This window comes from Thalassophryne amazonica, chromosome 9 (assembly GCF_902500255.1).
Source record: "Thalassophryne amazonica chromosome 9, fThaAma1.1, whole genome shotgun sequence".
NCBI lineage: Eukaryota > Metazoa > Chordata > Actinopteri > Batrachoidiformes > Batrachoididae > Thalassophryne > Thalassophryne amazonica.
The window spans coordinates 74,891,313-74,919,014 of NC_047111.1; the positions used below are offsets into that span (position 1 = coordinate 74,891,313).

Here is a 27,702-nt window from a genome sequence, read left to right on the forward strand (position 1 = left end):
GACAACAGAGAATATCAAAGCTCAGTTGTGACCAAACAGTGTTTTATGTTGAATGGGAGGCATGTTTAACAGTTGGTAACAGCAGCTATATGGATGGGAATGAAGAAACCTGTTGGTCATTTTAACATAATTTATTGCAGATACCAGGCACTGCCAACAAGCCGAGAGTCAAATTAGACACCAATGGAGCGAGTGGTCAGCAAAAATGCACACCCACAACATCGCCATCATGAACTCTTCCTGCGCTCTCGACCCTACAGGGGGGAACTGCCGACTGTAGCAGGTAAACATTTACTCCATCCCAAGTAAGTTATGCGATTGTTGACAAACTTTTCTTGTAATTTACTCATAGGAAATATGTCCATTAATGCTGTCCATTGATTGGCTGAAAGCTGCAGTCTTCATGAAACAGACTGTTTCAAATATTAAAGCTATTCACGCATGGAGAAAATATAAAGTCTTAAACTTACCTGTTCGTTTCAGTCGGATTCATCATCACAGCCTGATGAAAACTTATCCACATAAAGCATCCTGATTTTGGAAAACAAAGTCTAAAGTACTTTAATTCCTTGTAGTGGCTGGAAATGTAGCATTTTAAAACAAGTCTCTCTGTGGTTTTCTGCTCCAGGTGCATTTCTCAGTCCGAGGATGCTGGTTTCGTGGTCAGATGGGAGATACAGATCAGACCGCGACACCGGCGAATCACGGCACTTCATTCATTCACGGCAGCATTTATCATAGCCATCAGTCGACTCGTCAGCATTCTGCATGCGATGAAAATAAATCCCATGATCCACCAAGACGAAAACAAAATAAAATAAAATGTTAAATTACTCTGTTTTGCCTCCGTGTAGAGCAGAGATGCTGTGCGATATATGTGCTCGATGATGTCCTCGTCGACATTTAAGTGTTCCACCTGCCAAACAAAAGGCTTCTGCCAGCTGTAGAAACACAAACCAAGTTAGACTTAACCGTTCTGACCTGCACTACACCGTGCAGTACCAACCCGGACCATTCTGTGTAAATGGGACTGTCAGCATACACTAACTAAATTGTCAAGGTGTGACAGCTGCATAATTTATTAGACGTACGCCAGCGTATGCAGCATTTTTTAATACGGTCAACATACACTGGCTACATCCTCAAGGTGAGACAGGGCCCTTAGAAAGTTGAACTATAACTGCAGTATGTTTATTGGACTGCATCTCAAACAGCTTGCTACAGAACAACATGTAATTCATTTTATACACAACTCAAAAATAAATTATTATGTGTTTACAATCTGTGTGTTGATTTCAAATTAGGTACTTTTAACATTGCTTTTTTATGCTCTTTGTCAGGACTGCTTCTCTACCCTGACACTCCTGCTAAAATGGAAACAACAGCACAAGAAGCTTTCAGCTTCAGGCCCATCCCTCGGCAAGATGCTTTCACAGGTGTACAGTCTACTCTCTCAGTCTGAGCTATCTGCTTCTGCTTTTACATAAACTGTCTTGTGATTAATGAGGAAGGATGCTTCCTGAAATGAACGTGTGTGTGTGTGTGTGTGTGTGTGTGTGAGAGAGTGCTGTGTGAGTCAGAGGGTAGAGAACATTTCATTTAAAAGTTGTAATTAATACACATATAGCTGTGTAAGCCTGATCCCTTCAGATCTCATAAGCTAAGCAGTGTGGTGCCTGGTTAGTACTTGGATGGAAGATCTCTGGGCACCAGGAGCTGTGCATGTTTCTCCAGGTAAAACTGGAGTTGCGTCAGGAAGGGCATCCAGCGTAAATCTTTTACCAAATACTACTGGCTGTATTGGCTGTGGCTCCCCCAAACAAACGGGAGAAGCCGAAAGAACAACAACAACATAGCTGTCATTTCAGGGGTGTGTTCTGGCTCCAACACTGTTCAATGCTTGCATGGACTGGGTGTTGGGTAGGGTTGTGGAAACACCTTCAGTGCTTTTGTTGGTTTCACTGATGTAGACTTTGCCGACGATGCTGTATTCTTTGTGGAATCAATGGATGCTCTAATTGTAACACTTGAGAAGCTGAGTGAGGAATCCGATTGTCTGGATTTTTGATTGTCCTGGATCAAATCTAAGATGCCCCCATATGCAGCAAGCAAGATATGGGGTACAGAGGTTGTTACATTATAATTGTGTCCAAATTCAATCATCATACTCATTGAAGGTTAAATGGTAAATAGACTGCATTTATATAGCGCTTTTCCATCTACATCAGACGCACAAAGCGCTTTACAAATAATGCCTCACATTCACCCCGATGTGAAGGTGCTGCCATACAAGGCACTCACTACACACCGGGAGCAGTTAGGGGATTAAGGACCTTGCCCAAGGGCCCTTAGTGATTTTCCATTAAGGCGGGGATTTGAACAGGGGATCCTCTGGTTTCCAGCCCAACACCTTAACCACTAGACTATCACCTCCCCTAAAGTTAAAGTTAAACTGACATAGAATATTTTCTAATCTTCTATACTCTTCAGCAAATAAACATCAACCCCATTGATGTGTCTCCTGACTGAACTGGTCATCACTGAAAATAATCAGTTCTGTTCAGTAGGAATTACACTGTATGAGAAGTTAAGCATCGGTAATTAATAATTTTCTTTCTGCACATTTATATGAAGCTAAATTGAAAGAAAAAAAGATTAAATATTGAATAATGTACTCTTAATGTGATAAAGTTGTATGCATAATTCTTTGCAAATGTCGTAGGAAGCATCAAATTTTCATTAAAATGTAGATATTTTTGATTCACCAGTGAGTCAACAGGAAATCACATTTGAAATGATCAACCTTTCTTATACCAATAAAATTCATATGAGAACTCCTCCCAATTCATGAAAAGAATGTACCACTTCATTTGAAACAAATAAAATAAAAAAATACTGATTTCTTTTTTGACATAACATAAATACGGTAGGCATTTATCAATCAGTTATTAGAAAACCCCAATTAAATAAGATTCTCTTACAAAGTGCAGGAGATCACATTTAAAACTGAAAAAGGACTTCCAGTTTGAGCGGTGCCATGTGAGGACGCGTTCTTTACCGAGCTCCTCGCCAACGCTATGGATATAGAAGCAGCTATTTAATGTAAGGACTTTAACTCACACTCATAACCGAAGTCACGACGTTATATCAGGCTTTGATACAACGGTAGCTGAAATGTCTAAACACCCCCGAAAAGCACCCGACACAAAAGTTAGCTCCAAGGCTAGCCCGGAGGCTAATGTTGTACTTAATGCTATACTCGACGCTGCACCCGACCCGGGACCTGGACCTGAGGCCATCCTTTGAGCAATCGGCGACTTGAGGACTGAGCTGCTCACCAAAGCGGAGGCACAGGCCACTGAAATTCGGAACCAGGTCGACCAGTTACGAGCAGAAATTAAACTAGCTAACGATAATGCTAACGCCAAGAGTGAGGCCCTGGATATACGGGTGGTCGCTCTCGAGTCTGCAGCTAACTCCGACCTGATTGCTACTCTGGAGCGGGATGTGGCCTTCGTACGGAGGGAGCTCGCTACCCAGAAAGCACGAAACGAGGATTTGGAGGCACGGTCACGCCATAATAACCTGCGCATTACTGGGATAAAGGAAAGACGGGAAGACGGGAAGCGCATGACGGACTTTTTATCACAGGGCCTGAAGGAGACGCTTGGTCTCGATAAGCCCCCTTTATTGGACCGGGCGCACCGTACGCTACGTGTGAGACCAGGTGATAATGACCCACCAAGAGCATTTGTTGTTAGATGCCATTATTATCAGGAGAAGGAGGAAATCCTAAGAAAAGCCAGGCAGATGAAACAACTGGCTACAGGGGACAGCGATAGGATCCGCATCCAACCAGACTACACACTGGCAGTAGCAAAGCAGCGGGCAGAGTTTAACGAAGTGCGGAGCCTGTTAAGGAGCTGTGAGGGAATTCGCTATGGTCTGTGGTACCCAGCGGAGCTGAGGATAATGACGCCGGACGGCAAGCGCACAAGCTTTAAAGACCCAAGTCAAGCCAAGGATTTCATAATGAAAAACATGAAGCGCGCAACCTGAAGGTGTGTCAGTAGGTTGGGGCGTGCCTTCTGTGGTTTCCCACATCCCGTTTACAGAGGTATGTTTGATTATCGGTATCCGGACTGCCATCACGATGGTGACTTTGTCGAGGTAAATGTTATGTGTCGACGCGGGTTGAGGAGCGGACCTGCATCAGACAGAACCCAGCGCTAAAAATAACCAGAAAGCGGTTCCAAAACAAAACAATTTATTTTTTACCCTCTTTGGTGCATAACAATGTGTACAAACTAAACAGCGTCTTTCTGGTGGAGTGACTGTTGGCATGCTCTCCAGCGCCCGTAAGGATCTAAGCCCGGCGCTCCTGGACCCACTACCACCGCCAAACACTCCCCAGGTGGACACGACAAACTGACTCTCTGTGAAGCAAAGAAGAGGTGAGGTAAGTCAGCAGTTACAACAATATCTTTCAAAAGACACACGCTATCAGCAACACATTCAGGTCTATATCTTTTTTAACTTTATGCAAATGAGCAGCTTCTCACAACAGGTGGAGGATCACTTATCCGCACGCCACAGCAGTGAGAAGCAAGCTGCACAATTTTCAATCAATCAATCAATCAACTTTTTTCTTGTATAGCGCCAAATCACAACAAACAGTTGCCCCAAGGCGCTCCACATTGCAAGGCAAGGCCATACAATAATTATGAAACACAGTCTACGTCTAAAGCAACATAACCAGGGATGGTCCAGGGTCACCCGATCCAGCCCTAACTATAAGCCTTAGCGAAAGGAAAGTTTTAAGCCTAATCTTAAAAGTAGAGAGGGTATCTGTCTCCCTGATCTGAATTGGGAGCTGGTTCCACAGGAGAGGAGCCTGAAAGCTGAAGGCTCTGCCTCCCATTCTACTCTTACAAACCCTAGGAACTACAAGTAAGCCCGCAGTCTGAGAGCGAAGCGCTCTAATGGGGTAATATGGTACTACGAGGTCCCTAAGATAAGATGGGACCTGATTATTCAAAACCTTATAAGTAAGAAGAAGAATTTTAAATTCTATTCTAGCATTAACAGGAAGCCAATGAAGGGAGGTATGCTCTCTCCTGCTAGTCCCCGTCAGTACTCTAGCTGCAGCATTCTGAACCAACTGAAGGCTTTTTAGGGAACTTTTAGGACAACCTGATAATAATGAATTACAATAGTCCAGCCTAGAGGAAACAAATGCATGAATTAGTTTTTCAGCATCACTCTGAGACAAGACCTTTCTGATTTTAGAGATATTGCGTAAATGCAAAAAGGCAGTCCTACATATTTGTTTAATATGCGCTTTGAATGACATATCCTGATCAAAAATAACTCCAAGATTTCTCACAGTATTACTAGAGATCAGGGAAATGCCATCCAGAGTAACGATCTGGTTAGACACCATGCTTCTAAGATTTGTGGGGCCAAGTACAATAACTTCAGTTTTATCTGAGTTTAAAAGCAGGAAATTAGAGGTCATCCATGTCTTTATGTCTGTAAGACAATCCTGCAGTTTAGCTAATTGGTGCGTATCCTCTGGCTTCATGGATAGATAAAGCTGGGTATCATCTGCGTAACAATGAAAATTTAAGCAATACCGTCTAATAATACTGCCCAAGGGAAGCATGTATAAAGTGAATAAAATTGGTCCTAGCACAGAACCTTGTGGAACTCCATAATTAACTTTAGTCTGTGAAGAAGATTCCCCATTTACATGAACAAACTGTAATCTATTAGACAAATATGATTCAAACCACCGCAGCGCAATGCCTTTAATACCTATGACATGCTCTAATCTCTGTAATAAAATTTTATGGTCAACAGTATCAAAAGCAGCACTGAGGTCCAACAGAACAAGCACAGAGATAAGTCCACTGTCCGAAGCCATAAGAAGATCATTTGTAACCTTCACTAATGCTGTTTCTGTACTATGATGAATTCTAAAACCTGACTGAAACTCTTCAAATAGACCATTCCTCTGCAGGTGATCAGTTAGCTGTTTTACAACTACCCTCTCAAGAATCTTTGAGAGAAAAGGAAGGTTGGAGATTGGCCTATAATTAGCTAAGATAGCTGGGTCAAGTGATGGCTTTTTAAGTAATGGTTTAATTACTGCCACCTTAAAGGCCTGTGGTACATAACCAACTAACAAAGATAGATTGATCATATTTAAGATTGAAGCATTAAATAATGGTAGTACTTCCTTGAGCAGCCTGACAGGAATGGGGTCTAATAAGCATGTTGATGGTTTGGATGAAGTAACTAATGAAAATAACTCAGACAGAACAATCGGAGAGAAAGAGTCTAACCAAATACCGGCATCACTGAAAGCAGCCAAAGATAACGATACATCTTTGGGATGGTTATGAGTAATTTTTTTCTCTAATAGTCAAAATTTTGTTAGCAAAGAAAGTCATGAAGTCATTACTAGTTAAAGTTAATGGAATACTCAGCTCAATAGAGCTCTGACTCTTTGTCAGCCTGGCTACAGTGCTGAAAAGAAACCTGGGGTTGTTCTTATTTTCTTCAATTAGTGATGAGTAGAAAGATGTCCTAGCTTCACGAAGGGCTTTCTTATAGAGCAACAAACTCTTTTTCCAGGCTAAGTGAAGATCTTCTAAATTAGTGAGACGCCATTTCCTCTCCAACTTACGGGTTATCTGCTTTAAGCTACGAGTTTGTGAGTTATACCACGGAGTCAGACACTTCTGATTTAAAGCTCTCTTTTTCAGAGGAGCTACAGCATCCAAAGTTGTCTTCAATGAGGATGTAAAACTATTGACAAGATACTCTAACTCCCTTACAGAGTTTAGGTAGCTACTCTGCTCTGTGTTGGTATATGACATTAGAGAACATAAAGAAGGAATCATATCCTTAAACCTAGTTACAGCGCTTTCTGAAAGACTTCTAGTGTAATGAAACTTATTCCCCACTGCAGGGTAGTCCATCAGGGTAAATGTAAATGTTATTAAAAAATGATCAGACAAAAGGGAGTTTTCAGGGAATACTGTTAAGTCTTCTATTTCCATACCATAAGTCAGAACAAGATCTAAAATATGATTAAAGTGGTGGGTGGACTCATTTACTTTTTGAGCAAAGCCGATAGAGTCTAATAATAGATTAAATGCAGTGTTGAGGCTGTCATTCTCAGCATCTGTGTGGATGTTAAAATCGCCCACTATAATTATCTTATCTGAGCTAAGCACTAAGTCAGACAAAAGGTCTGAAAATTCACAGAGAAACTCACAGTAACGACCAGGTGGACGATAGATAATAACAAATGAAACTGGTTTTTGGGACTTCCAATTTGGATGGACAAGACTAAGAGACAAGCTTTCAAATGAATTAAAGCTCTGTCTAGGTTCCTGACCAATCAACAAGCTGGAATGGAAGATTGCTGCTAATCCTCCGCCCCGGCCCGTGCTACGAGCATTCTGACAGTTAGTGTGACTCGGGGGTGTTGACTCATTTAAACTAACATATTCATCCTGCTGTAACCAAGTTTCTGTTAGGCAGAATAAATCAATACGTTGATCAATTATTATATCATTTACCAACAGGACTTAGAAGAAAGAGACCTAATGTTTAATAGACCACATTTAACTGTTTTAGTCTGTGGTGCAATTGAAGGTGCTATATTATTTTTTTCTTTTTGAATTTTTATGCTTAAATAGATTTTTGCTAGTTATTGGTGGTCTGGAGCAGGCACCGTCTCTACGGGGATGGGGGTAATAGGGGGATGGCAGGGGGGAGAGAAGCTGCAGAGAGGTGTATAAGACCACAGCTCTGCCTCCTGGTCCCAACGCTAGACAGTCACAGTTTGGAGGATCCCAAAAATTGGCCAGATTTCTAGAAATGAGAGCTGCTCCCTCTAAAGTGGGATGGATTGCCGTCTCTCCTAACAAGACCAGGTTTCCCCAGAAGCTTTGCCAATTATCAATGAAGCCCACCTCATTTTTTGGACACCACTCAGACAGCCAGCAATTCAAGGAGAACATGCGGCTAAACATGTCACTCCCGGTCTGATTGGGGAGGGGCCCAATCAGACCGGGATTTCATCTCAATTCAAGTATACTGTGTAACAAAACACTAAGTTACTATCAACAATTAGTCAAACACTTAATCACCTTTAATGTGTGCTGACAGCATGTGTCCTCACCCTTCCCTGCTTCACGGGCTCAATGTGTCAAACCCAGGCGCGGTCCTCAGCGTCTCACAAACGAACATCACAAGGTCGAGTTCCCGGCAGTTCTGCTTGAATCACACATGACTTAAATGCAGAACGCCATCCAATTATCTGCTTCAGCTGGAAGTCTTTAAGGTTGCATGTGAGCACCAGTCACAGGTGCTACACATGATGTTGATGAGGGTGAGGACTCTTCAGCCAGCACCTTCTTCCACAGACAAATCAGTTTCCATGCCACCTGAAGAGCAAAGAAAAGAAAAGAACACCAAAATATCCAGCCACACCCCCCAACACACAACAGTAAATAAAGGACATCAGCAAAACCACAGATTTACCAAACTGTTTGGGCTGAGGCGGCCTTGATAACACAGTAGGGAGTGGTCAAAAAAATAAAAATAAAAAAAATACACAGCTTGAAAGTACACTGTTTATTTTTTGACCACACAGAGTTGTTAACATAACTGGACGGCTTGGAAACACCCCCCTCCGGAATTTAAGGGTGTGTTATTGTATCCAATAGGTCACATTTAATTTTATATCTAATTGTTAATGTGTTAAGTCCCAGATAATGCTTCTTTGGTTTGGTCGGGGATTTTGATTATGTCTCTTAAGGTTATTTACATAGAGTGAGATATGAATAAGGTGCTAGATTGGAAATTTATTAAGTGTGTACTGTATTTGATTATAGTTAAGACCAGCTGCGGCATATTATTCTGCTATTCATATAGTATTGGTGAGACTCTGTCTCATGAGGTAAGCTTTATGTTGTGGGAGAGGGTACAACTGGGGATCTCTCAGATTTTTCACTCCAAATTTAATGCTAAATGCCGTGGTGCAGCCATTCTCATCCACAGGGATGTTCCATTTGTACAAACAAATATGATTCAAGATAAAGACGGTTGGTTTATTATTGTTCAAGGACATTTATTGAATCTGCCAGTGGTACTTTCCTGTGTTTATGCTCCAAACTGGGATAATGCTAAATTTTCCACTAATTTCTTCTCATCCCTTCCAGAATTAAACAATCATCAATTGATCCTTGGGGGAGACTTAAACTGCGTTCTGGACCTCATTTTGGATCGTAATAGAGCTATACAGGGAACACTTAGTAAATCAGCAGAGACCATCAATACTTTCCTCCAAACCTATGGGGTGGTTGATGCATGGAGATACAGAAATCCGGTTTCTAGACAGTACTCTTTTTTCTCTCCAGTGCATAATTCATACTTCAGGATAGACTATTTTTTGCTGGACAAGAAATTCCTCCCCACGCTGAGGTCTATTGAATATGAGAGCATCATTGTCTCTGATCATAGCCCAGGGACAATGGTGCTTTGCTTTCCAGATAATGAGCCCCCACAACGCACCTGGAGACTTAACCCACGTCTTTTGTCTGATGAAGATTTTGTTAATTTCTTATCCGCCCAAATTGACTTTTTTCTAGAAACAAATCAGTCACCAGACACAAGCCACTCTAACCAATGAAAGTGTATTTGCGTGGTCAGATAATATCTTATAATGTGAGCATGAACAGAAGATGATCAGCACGTATTAATGAGTTGATCTCTTTGATAAAGGATGTGGATCATAGAAATTCTGAATATCCATCGGCAGATCTCTGTAAAGAGAGAATGGGTTTGCTAACAGAATTCGATACCCTTTCATCTGGAGTAGCTGAGGACCTCCATCTTAAATCTCACCAAGAACTTTATGAACATGGGGAACGAGCCAGCAAACTATTAAGCCACCAGCTAAGACAATCTGCGGAGGCTGGATTTATAGCGGAGATTAACACTCCAGAGGGGATAACCACCGATCAGAAAAGCATAAATAAGCAATTCAGAAAATTCTGTGAGGACCTATATACCACTGAAAATTGTGATGACGCTAAGTTAGCTCAGTTTTTTTGATGGTCTTAAGACGCCAACCATAGGTCAACAGGACAGGACAGACCTTGATAGTAACATTTCGGCAGCCAAAATCGATCGGGCAATTAGAAAGATGAAAAGCGGTAAGGCTCCGGGGCCAGATGGCTTCCCCATGGAATTTTTAAAAAAAAATTCTCATTTAAACTAAGCCCTCTGTTAAAAAAATGTATATACCGAGGCATTGGATTGTGGGTCTCTGCCTCCTACAATGACCCAGGCCACTATTTCAGTTCTTCTTACGAAAGGAAAGGACCCTCTGAGGTGTGAATCATTTCGGCCTGTGAGTCTACTATGCTGTGACTACAAAATTTTGGCCAAAGTTCTGGCTAGTAGATTGGAGTCGGTTATGCATAAAGTGATACATCCAGATCCAACTGGCTTTATCACAGGGAGGCAGCTTTCTGGCAACATACGAAGACTTTTCAATATTCTGTATTCCCCGGAAGCTCCACTTACAGCAGAGGTTTTGCTCTCCCTTGATGCTCACAAAACATTCGATCGGATTGAGTATAAGTATTTTTTTGAAACTTTGGAGAGGTTTGGTTTTGGACCAGCCTTTTGTTCTTGGATAAGGATCCTGTATACCACACCGCAGGCCTCTGTACGTACTAATAGAATAATCTCCAACTATTTCCCTATAGGTAGGGGGACAAGACAGGTTGTCCACTGAGCCCACTTTTGTTTGACCTTGCCATTGAACCACTAGCGGTGGCACTTAGGAGTGCCGAAGAGCTCGGAGGGGTTGTTGGGGGGGCCAAACCCACAAACTGTCTTTATATGCGGATGACTTGGTACTTTACCTGTCCAATCCTTGCACCTCTATCCCTAAAGCATTAGAAATTGTCTCTAGTTTCGGAGAGATCTCAGGCTATAGAATCAATCTTACTAAGAGTTTGCTCTTCCCTATTAACGATCAGGCTCGACAGATGTCTTTTGAGGCATATCCATTAAAAGAGACTTGTGACACCTTTACATATCTTGGTGTATCAGTAACCCGTAAATACAGTGATCTATTTAAACACAACTTTAAGCCAGCCCTGGAGAGGGCTAAACAGGATCTTACCCGTTGGTCAGTGTTGCCTATATCGCTTGCGGGCAGGGTTAATTCTGTCAAGATGACAATCATGCCTAGGTTCTTATTCTTGTTCCATACAATACCTGTTTTTATTCCAAAATCTTTTTTCAGAGAGTTAGATAAATCCATATCCACCTTTATCTGGAATAAGACCATCCCATGAATTAGGAGGGCACATCTTGAGAAACAGAAAGAGGCTGTTCCTGAAATTGCAATATTTGGTGTGATTCCTGCTGGAATGGCGATATCTGGGGCACAGTCGGACACCATTGCTTTTGCATCTTTATTGGCCAGACGTCTTATTTTGCATAATTGGAAATCAGATATGCCTCCAACACACAGATGCTGGGTTCAGGATGTAATGGCACACTTGAAACTGGAAAAGCTGAAATATACGATCAGGGGATCAACTCAGAGATTTTATAAGGTCTGGCAGCCATTTCTAAATTACTTTACCCTACAATTTGATGCTGGAGACACTGGGACATAATGGATCCACAGGCTCTGTAACTTTGTAACTTTTTTTTTTTGTTATTGTAATTGTCATTTCATTGTTGTATGTGTTTGGGTTGGTGTTTGGGGATTTGTTAGTTGTTGTATAACTGTTTACAATTCAAAACTCAATAAAAAACATTTGAATATAAAACTGAAAAAGAAGTTTATGCTTTACTTATTTATAATAAGTTCTGTCACCTTCTCCCTTGTTTTCTACTCAGTCGCCAGAGCAGATCCGAGGTGGGTCTGCACGGTGCTTTTGTCACACTTTTTATGCCGAATGCCCTTCCTAATGCAACTCCAGGAGAATGGGAAGGGCTGTATATTTATCTACACTCAACAAAAATATAAACGCAACACTTTTGGTTTTGCTCCCATTTTGTATGAGATGAACTCAAAGATCTAAAACTTTTTCCACATACACAATATCACCATTTCCCTCAAATATTGTTCACAAACCAGTCTAAATCTGTGATAGTCAGCACTTCTCCTTTGCTGAGATAATCCATCCCACCTCACAGGTGTGCCATATCAAGATGCTGATTAGACACCATGATTAGTGCACAGGTATGCCTTAGACTGCCCACAATAAAAGGCCACTCTGAAAGGTGCAGTTTTATTTTATTGGGGGGGGATACCAGTCAGTATCTGGTGTGACCACCATTTGCCTCATGCAGTGCAACACATCTCCTTCGCATAGAGTTGATCAGGTTGTCAATTGTGGGCTGTGGAATGTTGGTCCACTCCTCTTCAATGGCTGTGCGAAGTTGCTGGATATTGGCAGGAACTGGTACACGCTGTCGTATACGCCGGTCCAGAGCATCCCAAACATGCTCAATGGGTGACATGTCCGGTGAGTATGCCGGCCATGCAAGAACTGGTACATTTTCAGCTTCCAAGAATTGTGTACAGATCCTTGCAACATGGGCCCGTGCATTATCCTGCTGCAACATGAGGTGATGTTCTTGGATGTATGGCACAACAATGGGCCTCAGGATCTCGTCACGGTATCTCTGTGCATTCAAAATGCCATCAATAAAATGCACCTGTGTTCTTCGTCCATAACAGACGCCTGCCCATACCATAAGCCCACCGCCACCACGGGCCACTCGATCCACAACACTGACATTAGAAAACCGCTCACCCACACGACGCCACACACGCTGTCTGCCATCTTTCCTGAACAGTGTGAACCGGGATTCATCCGTGAAGAGAACACCTCTCCAACGTGCCAAACGCCAGCGAATGTGAGCATTTGCCCACTCAAGTCTGTTACGACGACAAACTGGACGTGAGGACGACGAGCATGCAGATGAGCTTCCCTGAGACGGTTTCTGACAGTTTGTGCAGAAATTCTTTGGTTATGCAAACCGATTGTTTCAGCAGCTGTCCGAGTGGCTGGTCTCAGACGATCTTGGAGGTGAACATGCTGGATGTGGAGGTCCTGGGCTGGTGTTGTTACACGTGGTCTGCGGTTGTGAGGCTGGTTGGATGTACTGCCAGATTCTCTGAAACGCCTTTGGAGACGGCTTATGGTAGAGAAATGAACATTCAATACACGAGCAACAGCTCTGGTTGACATTCCTGCTGTCAGCATGCCAATTGCACGCTCCCTCAAATCTTACATCTGTGGCATTGTGCTGTGTGATAAAACTGCACCTTTCAGAGTGGCCTTTTATTGTGGGCAGTCTAAGGTGGGATGGATTATCTCAGCAAAGGAGAAGTGCTGACTATCACAGATTTAGACTGGTTTGTGAACAATATTTGAGGGAAATGGTGATATTGTGTATGTGGAAAAAGTTTTAGATCTTTGAGTTCATCTCATACAAAATGGGAGCAAAACCAAAAGTGTTGCGTTTATATTTTTGTTGAGTATATATTCCATATTTAGCATCCTTTCCTTAACAAAGAAAATTCAACCACATTAGATGTGTCTAAAACATTTGCACAGTGCTGTATATTTTGTGGAGACTTTGTAGCTGAAGATGTATGTCTGCTGATAAGTAGTTCAGATGCTTTGTTTGTATCCAATATTTGGAGGAAAGAGCCACCTGAACACACATGATAATTCATACAGGACACACAAATGAAATGTCAAGACCTTAAAAATGACCGTCAAACAATATGGTCATTGAAAGAAATTGATATAGGGGTTAAAGTTCTCCATCACTATCACTGATTTTCTTCAATTGGGCTCAGAGCTGGTTCTAGCCATTTTGGTGCCCTAGGCCTTGAATTTGCTGTGTCTCTGCTATGTGTGTGTTGTGTGTGCTCCTGTGTACAAACGGGGGAGCAGGCGAAGTGACTTACCTTTTTAGGTGATCTTATGATTTAGTTTATAGATTGATTATAGATTTCCTGTATATTTGTTTTTGTGAATTGTTTAGTAAATTATGTCGGTAGCATGGCCCAAGCAGAGGGTCACCCCCTTGAGTCTGGTCTGCTTGAGGTGTCTTCCTCAAATCATCATAGGGAGTTTTTCCTTACCACTGGCACCTGTGTGCTTGCTCTGGGGGTTGGTAAGGTTAGATCTTACCTGTGTAAGGCACCTTGAGGCAACTTTGTTGTGATTTGGCGCTATATAAATCAAAATAAATTAAAATTTAAATATTTTGGCGTGCACTCAAACTGGGATTAAGACCATGAGTGTTAACATCCAGAGTTATCCAAAGATGCCTCAGGGCGAGCAGTTTGGAAAATGCAGCTTCATTTCTTCAGGAAACAGAACATTAAAGACAGACAGACACTTTAAGATTAGTCTGACAATTTAACTCCTGGCTGTCATAAAGCCTGACTGCACAAAGAAACATGAGACATTTCTCGTTTGTGTGCACAAACAAATGCATACTGAAGTGATACTGACTGCTCCTCAGGGGAGCAGAAACTCCACAGCCCACAGCAGCTCACATCCTCCAGAAAAACAGGCAGAAACAGCCGCACGGACGAGGAACCGCAGATGTGCGAGCAGGAAGGCACAGACAATCACACACACCACGACAACAGGGGAAACGCAGACCTGCAGTCTCAGTATCAAAAGGATTTCACTCCTCCATCCCAGTGCAGGAGGAGAACACCTGCACTCCCACAGCCAGACAACATCGGCATCAACCCTGCCTTCAGGTGAGTGTTGCACAGCAGCATCCTGTGCAGTTGTTTACACAGACAACAGGTCATCTGCGCATGTGTTGGTTCACAGGATCGAGTTCAGGACAGTCCAAAGAGAGACTTACCCGAGTTGGCCCGTCATGACCCGCAGGCTTCCTGGCACACGAAGAGCTGCCACTTCTGGTCAACGCAAGTTCTGAATCATCTGGCACGTGCACTTGATAACACCTACCTACTGAACTTTGAAATAAGTCATTTCTACATATTTTACTATCATACGAGTACATTAAAAGTAGTGTCGTTGTGGTAGAATTGGACAACAAATGCAATCACTCCATATCTTTATCATCACATAGGACTTGGTAAACAGGATTTATGAAAAACCAGTAAAATCATGTTTTTCAAAGTGTGCCTGAAATTTATCATCAGCATCACAACCAATAGAATAAACATATTTTACTATCTGACCAGACTTCCACAGAGCCAGTCTGCCATCTATGTGATTTGCACAGTACACCCAGTGGACACTCCCAGACTGCTCTAGAAGACATGACCAAGCAGTCTCCGAGAGTCAGGGAGACATCATCTCACCTGGCAGAGGGGAAGTGATCAGCAGATGCTCCTTAACAGTTAAAACAACAAGCACCAAAATAGTTTCTCAAGCTGTTTTCACATCATCACTGTCAAACACATTTCATGCTCATCTCCTCCAGCACCTCATCAAGGCGACGGCTTTATGCTGAGGAATGGAACGTTCACAGCATCCAAAGATGAAGTGTGATGCTGCACTGCAGTTACTCTGCAGTCACTAATGAGTGCAGAGTTGGGCAGCGAGTGTGCTCACAACAGACAAGTTCAGAAACGTGTGGGAATTTCCATAGTTGTGCAACAACAAATTAACTTGCTTTCAAGACCAAAGTAAAATAAACAAAATTTATTTAGGAAAATTAGGAGCAGGTATGGCTCTCAGAGAGACAGTTTCTCCGAAGAAATATAATGAATCAGAGAGGTACAAAACTTATTTTATGATTGTTTTACAACAATTACAACCTAAAATGCAAATAACACCTACACACCCCATAGAAAGGGTTTTGCATGAATTTAACCACAAAAAGAGAAAGTGACAGATATTCAAAGATACGCAGTCAGTGGATTCCATGAGTGGGCTATCATTGACACATAAATTTAGTAAATCAGAGAAATAACCAGCTATTTTCTCTTTAACAGTGTACATAACTTGAATCATGGCTTGACCCAATGAGCCAAAACTTGGCTCACTGGGTCAATTGCACTAAACCATTTACTCTTGAATGTTGCACAAAACAGTGAATGTTGCACACTGATGCACTATTATGTACATAGGCCATTACACACAAGTATATTTTATATTTCCCCTCTTATAATGTAGATTTCTATTCTAGTACATTGCTTTGTTATATTCTATTGCTCCTACCAGCATGTTATTTTATGTCATTTCTTTTTTTTATTATATTTAGATATTTTATACTTAGAGTCATATATATATATATATATATATATATATATATGTGCATCCAGTGTGGGCAGCAAAGTAAGAATTTCATTGTACAGGGAAACGTGATTCTTTACTGTGCATATGACAATAAAAGCTTTGAATCTTGAATCTTACATTCTAAAACACAACACAGTAACAAGGATTCTTTTAGATGTGAATGAAGGTGAACATAAGTTACTTCTGTGTGTGTGTGGTTTTTAAGTTACATTTATGTTGAAATGAGGTCCCATTCCTTTCCCCCCCTTTAATATTGGCACAAAGAATTCTTGTATAAAACAGAAACAGTTCTCTTGGATTTAGCGGATGCCATAAAAGTAATGAAATTCCCAGCAGCAGCCTCAGTCTGGTGATCTAATCCACGGCATGTGTCAGAGCAGTGTGTGAACACATCGCACACTTCCTGGTCTCATTTTTAAGACAAGACTTCAACATTTTATGCCCATGATGTCAGACCTGTAGCCACCACTAGACACCCCGTCCAACCAGTGACACACCCGAAGCATTATCTGCTTAAACTGGCAGGACGGTGGTTAAGTCAGCTGAGATAAGGCTTTGCATGCGAAAGTACAAATTACAAATGAGTCATGGTTTTTTTTTAAAAGGACTGCATGTAAAAACAAAAAAAGACTTTTGGCTAACGGGTTTTGTATGACACTAAGGGGCAGCATTTTGGATATGACAAGTTTAAGACCAAAGATGGAGCTTTATAGAAAACATTTGGAACACCTGGTTAATACTGTAATTATAATAAATAAATCAATCAAGACAACTGTTTCAAATGTAAAAATAAGAAAGAAAAATTAAAGTTTCAACATCACTATCCCAACAATTTTTTAGTTTTCAATTTTTTTTAACCAAAATACTGGTTTTGAATTCAAAATAATACAGCTAAATTGCCAGCCACAACCCTGAGTTTCAATTTATTGGCCTTCTTAATGTGACAAGGCACTACCTGTTATTAAGAGGCTTTAACAGACGCACCCCCCAAAAAAAGTGTGCTGAGAAATGCTGCTTTGGTACATTACATTTCAAGGTATCTGATAACATTTGTTTTGTCAACACACATCGGCTATTTGCACTTCCAGCAAAAACTGTACAATGAGCTAATTTTAGGGAAGAATTTCTTTCATAATTCAAGGGAAACATTTCTTGCTAAAGACCACACGGCAGAATAATTAATACATTACTTTTCAAAGTTAACCTGTTGATTCAGAGTGAAAAATATAAACATAAAAGGATTTTTTAATGATGCACCTTAAACTATATAATGCATGACCAACCTATAACAAGCACTTGTATCAAGTTTCAAAAAAATTCCTCTTAAAAGTGTGGTGATTTCAGATTCAGAACGCTTACACCCTTTTTGGGATGGAAGGACAGACAAAAATCACGACATATTTCCCCTTTGGGCCTTCAGCCAGCTGAGGATAAATCAAAACAATAAATCCCTTGCAATTTAGATTAAAATCTTTCCTGGAAAAATATTATAATATATTGTGAATGTAGTTTTTTTTTTTTTTAGTTCTGAATGATCTCCATTTTTGGAAGTACTTTTGGCTTTCTAATGAGGCTCTAAACCTGTCTCAGTTGCCTGGTAATTTAACAAGTGGCTTATGGTTAAGATTTGAATAAAAGTCTGGTTCTGGTACCAATTTGTAATATATAAAACATTTGGAAATCTGAACAATATTTTTGGTTCCGGAGCACAGCTTTGTACAGACAGCGTCTGTGTATGTCTTCCACAGACAGCAGTGCAAATCTAATGTGGTCCAGGTCTCATAATGCAATATGCGTGAAATACAATTAATAGAAACATGTATAAGAACCAAACTGTCATCTGTCAGACAAGCAATGACAGAACTCTGGATTTCAAAACATAACATTATTTCAATGTGTATTTATTGAAACACTCTACAATGGAACAATGTCAACAATGAGGGATTCTAAAATACGATCTGATGCATTTTCAAGTGAGCTTCCACGGACAGATTTCTCAAAACATTTGGGTACTAGATGAAAATGGCAGCAGCAAGTTGATCATCTACTAGCAGTGTTTACTAAAAAAAAAAAAAAAAAAAAAAAAAAAAAAAAAAAAAAAAAAAATCTGCCCTGCACATAGTCCTGTGAGTTTGTCAACAACATAACTAGAAAACAAAACAAAACAGATGGATGGACAAATCTCAAAATGATTAACGCGAAGATCAGCCAAAGGTCAAGGTCAACAAAAATGCTGTGACGAACATTCTGCTATATCTCTGCAACTAATACAGTTAGAGAGAGATGATCTAACATCTGTAACAAACTACAACAGGATTGGACAAGTTCAGTCCTCGAGAGCCACCTTCCTGACACTCTTAGTTGTCTCCCTGCTCCAACACACCTGAAGCCAATGAAAGACTCGTTAGCAGACTTTTAATGAGCCTTTCATTGGATTCAGGTGTGTTGGAGCAGGGAGACAACTAAGGATAAGTGACAACAAAGTGAATCGCTTTGAGGTTAACATGTTCCCTACTTAAATGAGTCCGGTTTGGGTTAACTTTCAACAAAAATATGGAGGATTCTAAAAAAAACAAGTTATAACCACAGGTATATGAAATCAGAACAATGTACACACTCAAAAGCTTGCATGTATAAGATCACACGCAGGGTTTACATCAGACCCAGAATGAGATGGTCTTAAGTCTTTTCCTTTTTTTAAATCTTTAAAGCTCATCTCCTGTCCCGGTGCCTGCTCCAGTCTCCGTGTCTGCGCTCCTCCCTCCTCCCCCACTGTCGGTCCTCCCTCTCTCTGGCACCAGACCTGCCTGATCGGTCCCACTCCCTCCGGTCCTGCATCGGGCCCAGTGCAAGGTTGATGGGTTTCCTGAACGGTCTGTCCCTGCCTCCGAAGCGCAGCTGGCCGGACTCTTTCTTGCCTCCCAGGCCGCCCCCGAGCCGCCGCGGCACCCAGCCCTTCAGGCTCCTCTCCTGCTCAAGTCCACGAACACCTCGTGTTGGTCCACCACCAGCTTGTTGGCCTCCCGGCGGGCCCGGGCCACGGCCCGCTCCTCCTTGAACTCGATGAAGGCGTAACATTTGGAGAAGCCAGTGACGGCATCCCGCACAAGCCGCAGCCGCTGGATGTCTCCGTACATGGAGAAGACTTGGCGCAGTCTGTCTTCGTCGGTCTGCGGGTTCAGACGCGACACGAACAGGGTGAGCAGCGGGTCTCCCTGCACGCCCTTGTTCGGCCGGTAGTGGGCGCACATAGCCCTCCACACCGCGCGGTCGTGAGGCTCCACGTCCGTGCCGTCGATGCTACCGGCTTTCAGCGGGTCGTACACCTTCGCTATGGGATACCACTCACTCATTTTCTCCTTCTTTTATATTACAAAAGACCTGAGTTAAATTAATCAATAACGAGAATCTACATCTTCTCCCGAAAGAACCGGAAAAGAACTGTTTTAGCAACACTTCTTCCTGCTGCGTCAAAATCAAAATGCATCATAAAGTGCATTACCGCCACCTACTGCTCTGGCGTGTGAACTTAATCCCGTTCAAAAAAACGTATTTTAAAACCCTACTGTTCACACTTCATGCTTCACTCGCTCTATATTTCTGGATACACAAATACCACATTAAAAACTCCATGCTAAAATTATTAAACTACAGTTTTGAACAGGGAAAACATAAGTTCTTTTCTTTGTTGCCGATTCTGTCTTTATATATTTTACAGTAACAGGCCCCCCCACGTTCCTCAGTAATGTTTGAAAACCTGGCACATGCATCTTTACTGATATTTTATACCTTTTTCAAGTATACATTTGTAATTGCAAAACTGAGATGCACATGTGACCATTTATGATAAAGGACACCACAATTTACAAAAAAAAAAACCCTAATAAAAACAGTGAAAAACATTTGGTAGTTGCACATTGAATCAATAATTACAAAATCATCAAAATACTGCTATGTCACGACTAATATACAACTATGTTTGGAGGTTGGTTTTTAACCTATTATTGTCGTGTCACACTGGTTGGAAAAATTACTAAAGATTCTGTTTTTCACATCACGTTAAAGTGAGAAGATGTGTGCAGGTAATCTGCACTGTTCGGACACAGTTTTGTTCTCCCACCTTTTATTAAATAGCTATTTTGCTTTAAGTAGTCCAGCTCGGCAGCGGTGTTTCTGCCTGACATTACATGTCCTCCACACTCCATTTATATGCTTCCTCCTGAATCGCTTTTTTCTCCGACATCAGCGTGTAGCGCTTCTTTTCAAAGCCATTTGACCTAAAAGAGAGACACAAAAATGTCACTTAGCAGTATCCATGTGACCTCAGTTAGCATAATTCATCCAAATTCTGCTTAAAGGGCCGATCTCTATTCATCAACATAATCAAGGAGTTTCAGGATAAGACAGTAAAAAAAAAAAAAAAAAAAAATCGAACCTCACCTGCCTATTGTACTAAATATATGCATGATCGTCATAAATAGAATTCACACAACATGAGGTCACCATCATGACATGACAAATGTGTCCCATACTGTCGCTTCCACACACAAGAGTACCTGTCAACACCATCCCAACGATATCCGGGTGGAATATTGAAACGGTTTGGAGGTGGTGCCGGCCCTTTATACCGAGGTTTTTCTGAAAAAACAAAAATAAGATGATACAGTTAAAAAGATACAGTTTAAAACTGTAGTTGGTCAATAATTTTTTACAGCGGGCAACTTGGGAGGGAAAATGGTACATGTACAGCGTGTAACCTTTACCACCTTGTGACTTTTCAGTGCGTTCTTTTTTCCGTCTGATCATTGCAGCCATAGGATCTCCTTCTCTTTCCTGCTCTCTTAACATGCGATCGAGTTCCTGGTCATCATAATAACGTGCTAGTGGCTTCTGCGCTTCGTGCAGTGCATCTTCAAGTTTCTGCTGATTTATCTGTGCCTGAGCCAATCTACAAAACACACAGACCATAATCATGCCAAAACTTTTATATGGTTTGACTATTGCAGGTTTCTGTATTAAAAACACACACACACACACACACACACACACACACACACACACACACACACACACACACACACACACACACACACACACACACACCCTGGTCAGCATTATTGACAGTCCTGAATTTTTAAATAAGACATTTTAAACTATGTTCTGAAATATATTCAATGAACAAATTTTGTATAATGCAATAAGGTTTTTTTTTTAATTCTTCAAAAACATTGCAGAACAACAACATATGCTTTCATATTGTAATATTAGTACTTCCAAGACGGCACACTCTGTGGCGTCTCTGTCCTACTCTACTCTTCCTCCACCTACGTGACTCTTAGCTACAGTAGAGAAACACTTCTGAACATTGGCAAAGTTCATCATGAACTTTCATTTAGCCTCTTGAATCTTCAATCTTAAGCCCGGAAACCTTCTGCTGTTCTGCAGCCACTTCCCCCCTCACATACTAAATGGACAACAAACCTGAGACGGTAATGCTATTCCATTTTGACATGAACAGGAAAACACCTGAAATGCTTAAAGCTACTATCTGCCACCATTTCGGGTTCATAAACGGCAAAGATAAAGATGAGCTGGACAAACGCAAAGTGATTTGCCAGGCATGCCAAATGGAAGGGAACTATTGCAGAAATACAACTGTATACGAATGTGAGAAGTAAGCTTTAGTCAGCACAGTGGGTGGGCATTACAAGTGACAGCACTCTTAAAGTTTGCAGGTTTTGCAACAATATGTCAACACATGCACACCCACATTGGCAAGAAGTCCATTAAAATGTAGCCTACATTACAAAACAAATGCTGTTGTCAGAGTGTCTGCAGATCAATTTAATAAATTCAAACTTATTACAATATTCTACCATACATACCCTTTACCTAAAAAAAGAAAACTAAGACGTTTAAAAAACAAAAACAAAAACAAACAAACAAAAAAAAAAAACACTGCTGCATTACTGTTTTACCTTTCTCCCAATGGCCAAAAAAGCCAAACGCACCAGTAGTTTTACTTTCACATTCGTGGAATGGGGTTCAACTCCCTACAGTGTCCTTGCTAAAAGTCAAAATATATAAAAACACAGTAGTTATCAGTCAATCCACACATTTCACAACAAACCTAAATGTCCCAGACTCACATTATCAGTAACTACTGTATTCACAGCCATGTTTGTGCTGCATGTACACTGTGTTTATTCCTGCCTATATCTGTATGTCTGTGTATATATGTCTGACCATGTTGGATGAATGTCAGCCTTTTTCTTAAAAGAACTGTATTTGGGTGTCTTTTTGTATCTCAATGTCAACCATGTCTTAACAAATGCACACTGTCTGTTAAAACTACGTACAGTAAGTACGCCTATTTGTACATTTCACCTTCAAACACAGCCTCATATGACCATCCTTGAAAAATCTACTTGAGCTCCCAATTTTCTATAGTAATACAAACTTCCTACAGGAACTGCACCAGTATTCCAAAATGGAGTAAATTATTTTTCCCCCCTCAAAAATTCTACTCACTGCACCCTGCAATGACAACACGAAGTTTTGTTTTATTTTTTAAACAGTTGCCAATTTATTAAAAATTAAACTAAGAAATCAAGCGTACATAAGTATTCACACCCTTTGCTCAATACTTTGTTGATGCATCTTTGGCAGCAATTACAGCCTCAAGTCTTCTTGAATATGATGCCACAAGCTTGGTGCACCTATCTTTGGGCAGTTTTGCCCATTCCCCTTTGCAGCACCTCTCAAGCTCCATCAGGTTGGATGGAGAGCGTTGGTGTACAGTCATTTTCAGATCTCTCCAGAGATGTTCAATCGGATTCAGGTCTGGGCTCTGGCTGGGCCACTCAAGGACATTCACAGAGTTGTCCTGAAGTCACTCTTTTGATATCTTGGCTGTGTGCTTCGGGTCATTATCCTGCTGAAAGATGAACCTTCGCCCCAGTCTGAGGTTCAGAGCACTCTGGAGCAGGTTTTCATCCATGGTGTCTCTGTACATTGCTGCATTCATGTTCCCCTCCATCTTGACTTGCCTCTCAGTTCCTGCTGCTGAAAATCACTCCCAAAGCGTGATGCTGCCACCACCGTGCTTCACTGTAGAGATGGTACCTGGTTTCCTCCAAAGAGGACACCTGGCAGAGTACTTGTACATACTTACGTACATGTGATTTCTTTGTTTTGTTTTTTTATTACATTTGCAAAATTAAAAAAAAAACAAATAAAAAAACACAAACATTTTCACATTGGGATTATGGGGTACTGTGTGTAGAATTTTGAGGAAAAAAATGAATTTCATTCATTTTGGCATAAGGCTGCAACATAAAATATGGAAAAAAGTGCACTGCTGTGAATACTTTCTGGATATACTGTGTTATGTGGATCTTTTATGTGTTAAATATGTTAAAAAAAACAAATTTCATCCATTTTGGAATAAGGCTGTACAAAATGGAAAAAGTGAAGCACTGTGAATACTTTCCAGATGCACTGTACATAAACACAATATTTTATATACATATACACACACACACACACACACACACACACACACAAGGGTGGTCCTCTACAGTATGAAAGAATGTATGTAGAAATGTGACTTTCTTAAGGTGCTTCTTGACAAAACTCTTCACCTTGATGAGAAAATATTTTGTGAAAAATTTTATTTAGATATGACTATTTTAACGCGGGGTGGAAATTGCAATAGCTGAGGATATCAGCGCAAGCCAACAACAGCAATGTACCTTTTCACAAATGAAATACAAATTGAAACAACAATCCTTTCTCCGTTAAAGCCCAGTTCACAACCCACCGTGCGTTTTTTTTCGCCGTATGTTTTCTGCGGATGCCACGGCCACTACGTTTTGTGAAAACGTACGGAGGCAGTAGCAAGAGGAGGGAGGGAGTACGTTCAACGCACGTCTCTAGGAGCGTAACGGTAAAGAGAGATGACAATAAAGCAGTGTGTATGTGTGTGTGTGTGTGTGTTTGGGGGGGGGGGGGGTGGTGGTGGTGGTGTTGTTGCTTTTCTTTTTTTATAAGCGGGACCGGAGCGGCAGGTGTTTTTCGGTGTCGGCGATGCATGAGCATGTCCAGCCTGCAGCGGTCAGTTGTACGAGTGTTTACTTGCCTCGAAAAGTTAAAGCTAGTTATCAGAATACACTTTCTTTTCTCATTGTCATAAATCGTATTCTAGAATTGATATGATTTTGATATCAAACAATTTAAACGTATTATTTTGCAGAATTAACTCAACTGTTCTCTCTGATCATGCAGCGGTGAAACTGGGCATTTACATTAATAATGACACTGAGAAAAGGGGTAGATAGAGACTGAACACATCCTTACTGACTAATGAAAAATTTTGCTTGTCTTTAAAGGAGGATATTCAGACATATTTAGAAATTAATCTGGGCAGTACCTCCAGACGATCAACTGAATGGGAAGCATCAAAAGCATACATTCGTGGTAAAATTATTGCACATGCATCAAAGAAAAAGAAGAAAGACTTGAACAAGATAAAAGATCTGGAAACTAAAATCAAACTGCTTGAGAGAGAATTATCAGTTAATTTTACAAACATTAAATTTCAGGAAATTTGTAAATTTAAATTTGAACTGCAGGAAATACACAATAAGAAAGTACAATATGCCTTATTTAGATTGGGAACATCCTTTTATGAAGAAGGAGAAAAAAACAGGCAAATTGTTGGCTAAACAGCTTAAACAGCGTAACTCTGGGAATCAAATACCTGCAATTAAAAAAGGAGATTTAGTTGTAACTGACACAAAGGAAATAAATTATTACAAAATTACTATAAAGCTTTATATACCCCAGATTCACACCCTGATCACATAGAAATTGATGATTTCTTTACTAAAATAAATCTACCTAAATTGTCATCAGAACAGGCAAAACGATTAGAGGGTCCCATAACTGAAACTGAAATTCATAAATCCATTGCTGGAATGAAGAATGGGAAAACTCCCGGGGGAGATGGGTCACCCACTGAGTATTATAAACAGTTTATAGACATTTTAGCCCCGGTGTTGAAGGATGTACATAATGAAGCATTTGCATTAGGAGCTCTACCTCCAAGTTTTGATGAGGCTTTAATTACAGTTATCCCCAAAAAAGATAGAGACCCATTACAACCCTCTAATTATCGGCCTATTAGTTTACTAAATGTAGATTGTAAAATTTTAAGTAAAATATTAGCCACCCGTTGAGAAAGAGTATTGACGTATATTATAAATATAGACCAAGTAGGGTTCATGAAAAATAGATCATCAACTGATCATATGAGAAGACTGCTGCATCTAATAAGCCTTAATCGCGAGAAAAATTACCCTATTGTGGCCCTCTCCCTCGATGCGGAGAAGGCCTTTGACCGTGTGCAGTGGGATTTCTTATTTACAGCTCTAGTTAATTTTGGCTTCTCCACAACATTTATCACGTGGATCAAAATTTTATATAAAAGCCCCAAAGCTTCAGTTATAACTAATGGGGTCATGTCACCCTTTTTTGGCCTAAAGAGAGCCACGAGACAAGGATGCCCCCTCTCACCTTTATTGTTCAATATCTCACTAGAACCACTGGCAGTTGCCATAAGAGGAAATCTGAACATAAAGGGCATAGAAGGTGGTGGGATAGAGCACAAACTGCTATTTTACACAGATATATTAGTCCTGTTAGAGGATCTAGACAAATCAATACCCCAGTTGATGAATACTATACAATCTTATTCTAAAGTTTCAGGATACAAAATTAATTGGACAAAATCTGAGGCAATGCCCATATCAGGCATTTATAGTGGAAACATAATGGCAAAATTTGGTTTTAAATGGATTTCAAAAGGAATGAAATATTTGGGCATTAAATTGAGTACGGAAGTGGAGGAAATGCCAGCATTAAATTTAGAACCAATTTTACAAAACATCAAAGTTAATTTAGACAAATGGGGAAAATTGAAATTGACACTCTGGGGCAAAGTGAATGTAATCAAGATGATCATCTCACCACGGTTCAATTACCCTCTTATGATGCTGCCAGTCACTATATCACCATCCATATTCAAACAATAGGAATCAACTCAGCACTCAGTGATGGCTGTAAAGCTTTGAAAGTTTTATGGGAGAAAGACATTGGAACTGTGTTAAAAGATGAAGAGTGGTTTAAAATTATATCTGAAAATGGAAAATTTGTAAGAGAATGTAGAAGTAAATTTACACAATATAAAATACTTCAGAGATACTACTGGACTCCAACAAAGCTGCATAGACTGGGCCTTATGAATAATCCGTTATGCTGGAAATGCTGTAATGAAGCTGGGACTCTTATGCACTGTCTGTGGGAGTGTACAGTTATAAAACCCTTCTGGTTAAAGGTGGTGCAAATTCTTAGTGATTGGCTGGGGAAGCCCTTACCTTTCTGTCCCAGATTATGTTTATTGGGGGATAGCGCACAGATACCTAACATCTCTGCTGGGAAATTCTCAGTCATCATGGTAGGGGTCTCAGTAGCTGCTAGAGATATTCTAACCCACTGGAAAATACAGACCGCTCCAGAAGTTAAAGAATGGGCCAATAAGATGACAAAAATGGCTTCTTATGAGTGTATGCTTAACAAGCTTAAAAATAAGGACAAAACTATAGTATCAGTATGGGATCATTTTTGGTCATACATCACGACAAATAATTCTTAGATAGGAATATAACCCCAATAATAGGTTAAATATGCTTTAATGTGGTGGTTACTGATGCCTGAGAGGTTTATATAATTATGTACTTCTTTGTGCTTACCTGCACTGTTTTTGAGTTACAACCCCGGTTCCAACTGACTCTTGTTTTTTTTGTTTTTCTTGTGTGTATTTCTCATGTAAACATGAGGTCTGTAATATTGGATTTGCCATGTACCAACTGAAACACTAATAAATACTTGAATTATAAAAAAAAAAAAAAAAAAAAGGTAGTTATCAGACTGAAGCTGTGGAGTGTGTGTTGCTGACGTTTGGAAATAAAGTCCAAGTTCAAGTGAGAAGCTGCGTTGTGCATGCAAGTCTGTCGGCCTCCAAATCCATACTGCCTACGTACGGATTTGGTTAATTCAATAGTAATTGAATGAAAATGTGCTGCTTTGAATCCGTACTGAGGCAGTACTCACAACGTGCGTCATCTGCACTGCTGGTGAATCCGCAGCCTGACCGCAGCGAAAGTTCTGAATGCACTAAAACCTCTACGGCGTGTCTGCGTGCTCCTAAATTCGTACTGAGGCAGTACTTACGACGTACGGATCTCCAAATTTAGCCCACATTTTTGCAAGTAGACTGCATGCA

General features: G+C 40.7%; 3 protein-coding genes and 1 long non-coding RNA gene across 4 annotated transcripts in view; 1 reads left to right on the forward strand and 3 right to left on the reverse strand.

Annotated features, from left to right (window-relative positions):
- On the forward strand, positions 1-16,274 carry si:dkeyp-69c1.9. Its single transcript, XM_034178402.1, has 4 exons — positions 1-283; positions 1,341-1,436; positions 14,596-14,842; positions 14,919-16,274. Exons 1-4 carry the CDS (start codon positions 184-186, stop codon positions 15,025-15,027), a joined length of 552 nt encoding a protein of 183 aa, XP_034034293.1. The 5' UTR covers positions 1-183; the 3' UTR covers positions 15,028-16,274.
- Positions 13,907-27,702, reverse strand: part of LOC117517399 — a 22,986-nt gene continuing 9,190 nt past the window's right edge. The window contains exon 2 of the long non-coding RNA XR_004562718.1: positions 13,907-13,952. This is a non-coding gene — a long non-coding RNA (uncharacterized LOC117517399). The remainder of the gene's footprint in view (positions 13,953-27,702) is intronic.
- snrnp35 (small nuclear ribonucleoprotein 35 (U11/U12)) lies at positions 19,059-19,813 on the reverse strand. The gene is given in 2 exon segments (XM_034178401.1): positions 19,059-19,336; positions 19,339-19,813. Coding segments are annotated over 2 exon segments (639 nt in total). The 5' UTR covers positions 19,712-19,813; the 3' UTR covers positions 19,059-19,070.
- The window catches only part of bud13 (BUD13 homolog), an 11,121-nt gene continuing 3,919 nt past the window's right edge, over positions 20,501-27,702 (reverse strand). The window contains exons 8-10 of the mRNA XM_034178400.1: positions 21,125-21,306; positions 20,915-20,996; positions 20,501-20,635 (exon numbers count right to left, since the gene is read on the reverse strand). Coding sequence (XP_034034291.1) covers positions 20,542-20,635; positions 20,915-20,996; positions 21,125-21,306 — 358 coding nt within the window. The 3' untranslated portion in view covers positions 20,501-20,541. The remainder of the gene's footprint in view (positions 20,636-20,914; positions 20,997-21,124; positions 21,307-27,702) is intronic.